The sequence below is a fragment of the Aphanomyces invadans genome, assembly GCF_000520115.1.
Source record: "Aphanomyces invadans strain NJM9701 unplaced genomic scaffold supercont1.25, whole genome shotgun sequence".
Lineage (NCBI taxonomy): Eukaryota > Oomycota > Saprolegniomycetes > Saprolegniales > Verrucalvaceae > Aphanomyces > Aphanomyces invadans.
Window position 1 is genome coordinate 191433 of NW_008580170.1, and position 9952 is coordinate 201384.

At 53.8% G+C, this 9952-nt stretch overlaps 3 protein-coding genes across 20 annotated transcripts; 1 reads left to right on the top strand and 2 right to left on the bottom strand.

The window, feature by feature from the left end:
* Positions 1-2777: 2777 nt before the first annotated feature.
* H310_10209 (hypothetical protein) lies at positions 2778-4367 on the top strand. The gene is made up of 2 exons (XM_008876498.1): positions 2778-2955; positions 3007-4367. Exons 1-2 carry the CDS (start codon positions 2854-2856, stop codon positions 4225-4227), a joined length of 1323 nt encoding a protein of 440 aa, XP_008874720.1. The 5' UTR covers positions 2778-2853; the 3' UTR covers positions 4228-4367.
* H310_10210 (hypothetical protein) lies at positions 4212-8429 on the bottom strand. Of its 18 annotated transcripts, none has more exons than XM_008876509.1 (6): positions 7641-8429; positions 7303-7596; positions 6686-6882; positions 5764-6636; positions 5378-5717; positions 4212-5168 (listed from the first exon to the last, which is right to left on the bottom strand). In XM_008876509.1, exons 1-4 carry the CDS (start codon positions 8292-8294, stop codon positions 6366-6368), a joined length of 1416 nt encoding a protein of 471 aa, XP_008874731.1. In that variant the 5' UTR covers positions 8295-8429; the 3' UTR covers positions 4212-5168; positions 5378-5717; positions 5764-6365. The 18 variants fall into 18 exon arrangements, with proteins under 18 accessions (XP_008874731.1, XP_008874726.1, XP_008874723.1 ...); XM_008876504.1 differs by having other exon boundaries at positions 5251-5717; XM_008876501.1 differs by having other exon boundaries at positions 4212-4959; positions 5016-5717.
* Positions 8430-9452: 1023 nt separating this feature from the next.
* On the bottom strand, positions 9453-9894 carry H310_10211 (hypothetical protein). The gene has a single exon (XM_008876517.1). It carries the CDS (start codon positions 9847-9849, stop codon positions 9571-9573), a length of 279 nt encoding a protein of 92 aa, XP_008874739.1. The 5' UTR covers positions 9850-9894; the 3' UTR covers positions 9453-9570.
* Positions 9895-9952: the final 58 nt, after the last annotated feature.

Consider the following 9952-nt stretch of genomic DNA (forward strand, 5'->3'; position numbering starts at 1 on the left):
TGGTGGCGCTGCAACTTTGAAGGCACGGAACGCCATGCGAGCTGCATGCTGAGTTTCCCAGCGGGAAATGGCGTAGTGTGCCTTGGTCAGCATGAATTCGCACGCAAACGACGCTCTCGACAGACCAACGATGCATGCCAAGCATACCGTGCCGCCTTTCTGAGTCCGAGACAGAGCGCGGTTTCAACACGTTTGCTGTCGCAGACGCGACTTCCAGCCGTGAGCACCCACCCACCATGGGACTGTCGCACGGTTGGCTTTCGAGTGTGAGCCACCTAACTCCACGGTGTATGTACAATATCACGTGGAAACGATTGCTGGTGGTCTTTTCGTCCTGGCGACTCGCTGCGAGCAAGATCCGACCTGCCGACTTGTTTGGGTGGTGTGACCTGGTGGTGTGCTGAAAGATGCGATCCGCACGACGTGCAACGGCACCACGACGGCCCGCTGGTGGCTCGGTGACAAGTGGGCATCGAAAACCACCACCCGCTTGCAACAAGGAGGAAGCTGGCTGCGTCACCACCGCTAATGTCCTGTGTACCAACTCCGCCAAAACCTTGATCAAGGCGATTCCCTGATGGTTTCATAATGTATTTCCACTAGATTCTTTCGGCATTGCGGGAAACATGCGCTTGCTTCGGCGACGCAATCCGTTCAGTGTTGGCATGGTGCGCCCGGCGTCGCCAGGATTAGTTCGGGTGGCGTTTTTGTCGAGTCGGACCGCCCCGGCTACATCCATGCTCTCCTCGTGCCTTAAGTGCACTTTCATAGTCGCATGCAGGGAGACCGGGCAGCGGATCTCGCACAGCAACGATGGAGCCGTGGGCTCCCGAAATTGATACGTTCCTGCGCGAACATCGGCTGTGCATCGCCGTTCGTGTCGGCCATGCAACTCCAACGAAAGGCCAGGCACACAAGACTACCTCTACACCCGCTGACATGGGCGGCTCTTCCTGCTGAAAGGTTGCATGCTTACGATGTGATTCTCAAAGAACGTTCACTTGTACTTACCCTTCGTGAAACATGACATGGATGGAGGTGTGGAGTTGGTGAGGTTGCGGGTCTTGGTGGCGTTGGCGAAATGAATGGGCGTGATCACTTTTGATTTTTGGGAGCTACAAACTATCGACACATGAAGTTGCCAAATTTACCACACTGCAGCCGACCCCGACCTCTAGGTGCGCGAGTCCTCGCGCGCGCCAAGGAAACAGGCCCATTTCGTGCGCCTTGAACCTGGTCTCCGACCAGTGTGTGTGGTGGGAGTGGAAGTTGTCGAACTAGCTGGGAAGCTCTGCGGCAAGCCGAATAAGTCGCCAAGTTCTGACAGCACAAGTTTTCCTTTTGTGGACTACAAGGCCGACAACCAAGTCGACGTGATGCTGTCCAACGTGAAGATGAGCTGCCCACTGCCCAAGATCTGTCGTGGATGGAGGTGAGTGCACATGCTGATGCGACGAAAACGTCTCACCCACTCAATCTATTCCGGTCGAGACGTCGTTTTTCAGCGCCTGAGTTGCATCGGGACAACATTTACATACATATTTAGGGACTAGCAAGGCGACCGATTATTGAATGTAATTCAATAATTTGTCGCCTATATGTACCGTATTTCGGCTTCCGATTTTGGCCAAACAGGTCCGATAAGACACTTAAAGAGTGAAAATTCGTCGTCGGAATTATGGAAATGGTTTGTCGTAATATTATTGACGTTGAATCGACATAATCTTCGAGAACGAATCACCACATCCTCGTTCCAACTTGCCTCATGGGCCATTTTGTGGATAACGTTGCTGTGAGTTCCACTTGGCAGGACAGTGATTCCCCCACCTTTCCTCCCTGGTATATAGGAAATCCCCGTGAAATTCAAGCTGATCTCGGGCCATTCCATGTTGGGTTTTCAAAGGTTGTGCCTTCAGCCAATACGCCGATTCAATGAAATATTTGTATATTCTTTGTACACCTGTTTCCCTCGTAAAATCTATGTGTGGAAACGAGAGCAAACGTTCAAGGCTCCCTGTACAGAAATTGGTCAACAACGGAGGTCACAGTCACATGGACAGTGCGTTCGGGACTGCCCTATTCATTGGACCTCCAATTTACGTTCAAACATGATATTTCAATGATGTCACAGCGCTTGTTTGTCCAAATTCCTATTAAAATTACAAGTTGGCGAATAGGTGATCGACAATGGCACATGCACTCCACTCCATCGGCCACTTTACACTACTCCGCTAGGCGGCGCCGACCCAGCTTTGGCGCACGAGAAAGGCTGGGTCATGGGGGTACCACGCACTCAATCGGGGAATTCGTCCAAACATGCGTTTTTCATCTACTGTATACTCGTTTTTGTTCCAGTGTAATGTAACAAAACCTTCGTGGTCTATTTCTTGTACTTTGTCTAACGCCCATACATCTACCATTATGAATTGATGTAGAGGAGCACAACAAGCTCAAGCAACCGATACAACTTGAATTTGCAGGTTTACTCACTTTGCCCAGCCAAGTCGAGCGAGCCCATGGAATCGATATTGCTTCGGAATGGCCATCCAAAGCGTGTGCCAGCATCGCACACCAGCGTCCAAGCCACCAAGTCGACGAGTGTAAATTCAACCCAATGGAAGTAAAGTGAATATTTCAGTTGACCTTTTGTGGTGGCGAAATCTGTCCAATAATATATTCCAGTTTTGTAAATGTCACTGCATGGATCAATATATCATTAATATATAGATATTGTGTGTTTTGTGCCACACGGTGATATTTGAGTGCCAATTGTAGCGCCTTTTTGTGCCCACAGTACCACCACGACGAAGTGGGCGCACTGATTCCACTTGCACATTTGCTAGGACGAGAGCAATGAAGCTGCCTCTTCCACCCAATTTCTTCAAGTGTCCGCCGCTCTCGATTGACGAAGAGGAGCGGCTCAAGGCCCAAGCGTATGGCACCGCGATGGAGGTGGTACGTCGCCGGCATCGCGAGTTGTGCCGACGCTGACATCGACGATGACAGGTGCAGAAGTCGTTGGTGCAGTCGTCCAACTCAGCTGGTGTGTCGTGGACGCTAGCATCGGACGATGAAGGGCTCAAAATTTTCCGCGCGACCGTCGACGCCCACGGCGTCCACGACCGCCTCAAGTTGGCGGTGGGTGTGACCGAGACTGCAGGCACACTGGACGAAGTCGTCGCGCTGTTCCGGAACGACACGACCGAACACGCCAAGGAGTACGTTCGCCGCTTCGGCAGGGGCCTGATCGATTCGGCAAACTTGTACACGCTCGTCGAACCGACGTCAGCCCACCCGAACGAGAGTGTCACAATCAACTGGATGGCGTTGAAGAGCCCGCTGAAAAAGGTGATCCTTGAGCGCGACTGCTGCTACTTGGAAGGCCACTACGGATTCGTTGTCAATGGGAAGCGGGGGTGGGTGCGCAGTCTCAAGTCGCTCAACTTGATGTGTTGCCCCGACATGCAGCATGCCCTCGGCCTCGTGCGCATGGTGCAATGGGGTAGTGGCCATGTCTTCCTCGAGTCCGACCGGCCAGGCTACATGCGGATTGCATATGTTGTTCACGCCGACTTTGCCGGGTCGGCGCCAGACTGGGCCATCGACGTCGCCATCAAGCGCCGGTGCAAGAGCTTGCTCGACATTGACACGTTCCTGCGAGAAAACCGTCTTGCGCAAGGCCACTTTCTCACACCGCCTCATGTCGTCCCCAAGGACCAACGGCGACAGTGCTTTTTGTGCCGAAAGAAATTTGGTGTGTTTGGCAGCTCCAAATCCAACTGCTGCAAATGCGGCGAAGTGTTCTGCACAACGTGCTGCCATCCGTGGACCGTCCGTGTGTGCGGCATCCCTACGCGCATCGAAGCGTGCGCCAAGTGTGCGCTCATCGCGCCGACCCCGACCAGAGCGCTTCTGCCCGACCAATTTGCCGGGTCCGACCATTACTCGTCGTCGTACCAAGACTCAAGCAGCCGCGGCGTGTACTCGGACAGTCCGATCGCCTCGGCTGGACCGAAGTATTCCCCAGGCAGCAGCACCGTCAGCAGCTCCTTCAGCGCCCGCAACCCCGACGGAAGGCTCCCATTTCCCCGGTTTGAAGCACTTGCCACACAAATTCAACATGGCGACGCGGGCTATCCTCCTTCTCAATACACATACCTCTACGGTCACGCGGGCGAGGCTGCATCAACGTCGACGCGGACGTCTGGCACCAACGATTATCCCTAATGTTCACGATTTTTTGCATCCATTCAAATTCTACATAGTCCGGAATGCCCGCCACTTTTCCCGGCAACGCACGGCACATTTCATATCCGTGCGACGTTCGCCAAAGAGGCGGTCGGTAGTCGCGTGCACCGCCGCGACGTTCGGACGCCACAAAGACGACGCCGCCGCCATCTCTGTTCCATGGCGTCTTGATCCTGGACAGTGGCAAACGCATGTTTGATGATGAGACGGCGCTGACTGAATGGCCGATACTCCTTTGCATGGATCGTGTGCAAAAACGAGTGGCTCCTCTTGTCGACGCGCTCGTGTGGCCGCCACGAGTGCGCGATGGGACGCTTCGACGACGGGTGGAGTGCGCGCATGTCATGCACACTCGAATTGTAACGAGTGTTTTGTCGAAATGGACAATCGAGTGGCCACTGCAGCATCCACACAACACCTACAGGATGTGCAATGACCAGAAGCACGCACGCACCTCGCCACACTTGACGCAGTTGACCTGGTGTACCCATGGCTAGAGCCTCATTTTGCACAGAGCCGCCAGCAGTCTGTGCAAGGACACTTCGACGGCTGATTCGATGGAAATTCATGGAGGAAATGGTCGAATTGGAGGAGACTGCGAAGGCCCATGTCGAGGAACCAGCCTTCGACGTCGAGGCGGCGCCGCGTGGAAAGCGGCTCACCACACGTCAAGGAATCCCGGCCGCGTCCGTGATTCGGTAAAGACATGATCTGTGCTATGGAAGGTCATGCGGATCGTGCCGATCGAGTGTTGCATGTCGACGGACCGCAGCGTGCGAACCCACATGCGCCGACGGCAGCCATGGGGACCATGGACGGACTTCCTCCTCGCAGCAAGTTGACATCGTGATGCCCACTTCGTCCCGCGACAGCAGCGTGCCGCTCGTGGTTTCCTCGGTCAGGTCAAATTCCGCATGGCACTACAGTCGAACCACGAATGCTGAGGGACCGTCGCCAAACCAAGCGTCACAGGTAAAAAGTTTGTAAGCAATATGAACGAACCGTGACCATTGATCAATCAGGCCACTTGATCACGTCAAAATGAACGGTTCCGAGCGACGACAGATCGAAGGCGTCGTGGATAACGTCAGACCAAGCGAGCGACGACACAGTCGGAGGCATGGAGTACCTCCACGAGATACACGTCGGCGGCTGAGCCAGATGCACCGTGCCGATGCCAGGACACTGCCATGTCATCCAGTGCATGTCAACTTTGGACATTGGCGCGTCCTCTGTGCGCGGGACGACTGTGGATTGCTGGACTGCGCCCAACAGCCTCTTCCCAAAGCGATGGACGTGTCTGTGTGAAATAGACCTGCAGCTTGCTGCTGCATGGCTTCGAATCGTCGCAAGGCAGTTCTTTTACGAATGAGTCGACGGGTCATGGAACAGAAGTGGCAGCGACATGTCGAAGGATGGTAATCGTGCTGGTGGACCAACGGACCGCCCTTGACGCGTGAATCGGCAATCTAGGACAGAATCGACGTTCAGTTTGATCGACAAACACCACGCGACTTCATTCGACATCTTCGGCACACGCTTGTGCTTGAGCGACAAACGCATTGGACGCCTCCGTCGAGAGCGCTGGTGGTGCGAAGTAGTGCGGCGGCAGCCACAACTGCATCAACGTCGTGCGAGTGAGATCCAAGTCACGCTAGTTGCATCGCCACCCTCGCTCATCCGGGACGTTTCCATTCGGGTGTGCGCTGGAAGAAGCGCCCGAAACCTCATGGGCTTCCCAATCCAGCGCCTGCCGCGTGGGGCATTCTCTGCAGCTACCATCAACGTGAGGTGGCCCTTTCACCTTGCTCTTCACGCGGCTGCGTCGCAGCTCGAACGACATTCACACGGGAACGAGCACAATGCGCCAGCACGACGCCGACGCGTGGGGCATTTGTCCACGAGGCGGGCCGCGTTGGAGCTTGGTTTGGGGCTGCATGACACGACCTTGGGGACGCTGGGCGATGCGCTGTACAATACGATCCCATGTATAAATTATACGGCACTCGACTTCTGTGGACGTGTGCCGAGAGGGTAGCCATGGAGCATCGTGGCAAGCAGCAGCGGCGTCTCCCATGCGAAAACGCATGGCGCATTCCGTTGTCAGCGCGAGCACGTTAGATGACAAGGTCGTCCGGTGTTAACGTCATGTTTTCGGCACGCACTTCGGCCAGAAGCGCTCGGAACGTCGCCATTTCTTTCGCAAACACGTACTTGTGGTACACTTCCGTCCTATGCTTGAACTCGAGAAAAGCTTTCTCCATGTCGAGGGACGAAGCGGTCGCGGGGTCGAGGTCGAACGGAAGGAAGGTTTCGTTCATCCGAAGGCCGGTGGCCACGGCCATTTGCTTGATGATGGTCGATGTGCCCAGGCGTTCCGCGACCGTCCTAATGCGATCGACGTGATACGCACCCAACCGGCATAGCAACCACGTACCAGTTGGTCCAGTTGCGCTGAATGCGGTCGACTGGATGCTTTTCGTCTTGCGTGATGCTGTGGGCAAACACAACGTAGCGATCCTCTTCGACAAACTGACGCATCAAGATGTTTTGATGGTAGGCATTTTGAGACGTCGACCCATACGACGACGAGTTGCGAAAGTAGCGGACGTTCGGGTCGGGGGTATCCAGCGTCTAGCGGTTCCAACTCAAGTTAGCGAAGGGCGAAGCGTGGTGTGGAGGGCAACGTTCGGTGGGGAAAACATGTCCAACACCCAAACAACACGCCGCGCTCGCACAAGGGATCGCATCCACACAAACGATGCTTGCACTCCGTCAACTCGAGCATTCCCACAGTTGAATCCATAGCGTACAGCTAAGATGGGGACATCAAACACGCACATAGCATCCAGCGTGTTTGTCCAGCGGCGGCACTGGAGCACTTGCGCAACCCACACACCACGACCAAATGCAACGAGACGCGGACATGGCCCAACAAGGAGCACTTTTTCACCGAGTTGACGCACAAGAACACAACGAAGTCGAAACAAAGCATTCCAGCCAAACACAACGCACTTTGTCGTGCTCAAAACTAGAGTAGAGATCGTCACGTACGTCGGCTTTGCCTTCAAAGTACTGCCGTTGCAAGACCTTCGTGACTTCCTCCAGCGTCGCGTTTTCGATGCGCTGGCGGGCCTTGGACAAATGGTACGAGTTTTGGTTTTCCAGCGGATAGATTTTCACTTCGCTGCACTCGTCGAGGGACGCTGGAAGGCCACAGTGCTGGATCATTGTGTCGATGTTGTGATATAGTTGCTTTGCAATCCAGTCAAACCCGAGCAACCGCGAGCTTTCATGGGCAACAAGAGTCGAGTTGCGCCACGTTTGCTTGTACGCGTCCGGCATTACCTACACATGTGTCGCTACGACTTGCAACCAAAATCCAGTTGTACCGGCAAATGATGCGACGAGTTCACCCACTTATACATTTGAGCAGCCACGACCGTGTACGAGTCGACCTTGCGCGCGAGAAGGCTGCGCTGGTGCTCACTCGACGTTGACATCGACTTGAAAATAGATGCAACTTCCTTCCATGGAAGCATGCCCAAAATATTCCTGTCGTTGTTATCGCCGTTGCCAAGGAGTGGACCGGTGCCCCGTCGCCGCCTCGCGAGGTCCGAGATAATTTGTTCAAGTTCGCTCGCTTGGTTTCTCAACGTCGTGACTTCCTGGCGTTCGGCCTCGCGCAACTTCTTGTTGCGCATGCGGTTGTACTCCTTCTTCTTCTCATACGGATCTTTCGATTTTCCTCGACCGGCCGTGGATTTCTCCTCTCCGTTCATTGTTGCTTGAGGCTCCCCAACTTCGTTGCACTCGAACGACCGCGTCGACATGGTACACATGTCGCCCATCAAATCGTCCATGTCGTCTTCCAACGCCAGCGCATCACAGGAGGACAAGGATGCCCCCTCGACGTCTCGGAACATGAGCTCCATGTCGCTCTCCATGCTGCTGTCCATTGCGATGCTCTCAGCGCAAGTGCAATGGGTTGTTTGTTGTCCGTGGGAAAGGGCTCTGCCGTCGTTCAAAAACGTGGCCAAGTCCATACAAATTTCAACATATATTATGCAACAATCATCCGAATATTGATCCGGATATCCAGGTATTGCCAGCAGCGTGTCATCACGACAAGACCTTGTATTAGTAGTAACTACTACAACATTATAATGACCAATCAGATTACGTCAAATGCCAATTTGAGCCAATCAAACTTGTCTGATGAACAAGCCAATTGCAACATCGACGTCCGTTTGAGGAAAAGTCACAAAACGAAATAACACCAACTCACAAGTGGAAGGCACAATTGGCCAAGTAACATCTCGCCATTCCCAGCTGATTATTGAAGACTCTTTATTGCATCGTACCGAGCGGCGTCGAGTGAGTAACACGCCTGCTAGCACCTGGCTTGGTGGCAGGGAGCCTGATGGAACGCTTGCGCCAACTTGTCCCAAACCTGACATGGTGATGAGTCTTGAGAGCCAAGGTTCATTGCAATGGCAATGCCAACATATCGATTGGGCAGTTTACATGTCGACTGGGGATGCATAAACACATGCAGCGACAGGTTAGGTCGAAGGACGGATGCATTCCAAGCGTCAATATCGACCGCGATTCTCCCTCGGTGTCATGACCAACGATGTGTTAACGCGAGAACAACATGGTCAAGCCCAAACAAAGCACAGGAAGTTTGAGCACGTGACCTAATGATGATTGCCATGTATCGTCCACTTCGCAAATTTGGAATTTGCAAGGACAGTGACGGCGAAGCGAAGAGCGAGTGCGCATGGCCCGCTCAGCGCACACGTTATGGGGGCATGCAATAAGTCGATGTACATTGTTGGTGGACATAGCCAAGTTGTGATCTGATCGGTTTTCTACATCAACAGCGTGACTAGGACGATTAACTAGCCATCTCAATATTTTATACGGCATATCGGTGGAGCGAGGTCGAGACGTTGCGGTGACGTGGCACACTGACAGAGCTACGCACTACACATACCAAGCAAGCATCGGTCTCGGCCATGTCGGCCAATTCGCAGAGATAACTGGTTTGAGTCGATACTTGACGTTCGAGCGATGTCCCAAGCGGAGCTTGAGTTGGAATCGAGTCTATCCTGACACTCCGCCCCTGTCGAAAACCCCTCCCAAGCACAAGCACATTCCAAAATATTCGGTAGCGCATGATGTTTTGGCGACAGTGGCAATGCTCTATAAATGACGTGTATATTCAAGCGTATATTTCGATGGAAAGCTCTTCTCGAGCCCACCAGTTCGTGCATATTGTCGTTGTACAGGTGTACGCATGGGACGGTCGCACCACCCCTAGTCGAGTTCTGAGTTTTGAGCAGCTTGCAAGGCTTCTAGCCGTTCCTTGTTGCGCTTGGCAATCACGCGCGAGATGGTTTGCTTTTCGTGGTCGGTCTTGGTCGCCCAGTCTGAGATTCGCATGAGCGTTCCATCCGGCTGCACGACGATGGGGCCGAGATGATCCAGCGCAACGGAAGCGCCTCCAACGGTCACATTTGGGACCGCGTGGGCGTCTTCTATCGACGTTGCTGGGAGGGCTAAAAGCGGCAGCTGCGATGCGTTCTCCGCACTCATGGGAATGGTGGCAAGTTGTATTCGTGACACTCTGATGAAACGTGCAGCCAATCACAATGAGACGGGTAAACTAATAAAACAACGAATAAAAACCAAAATTGCG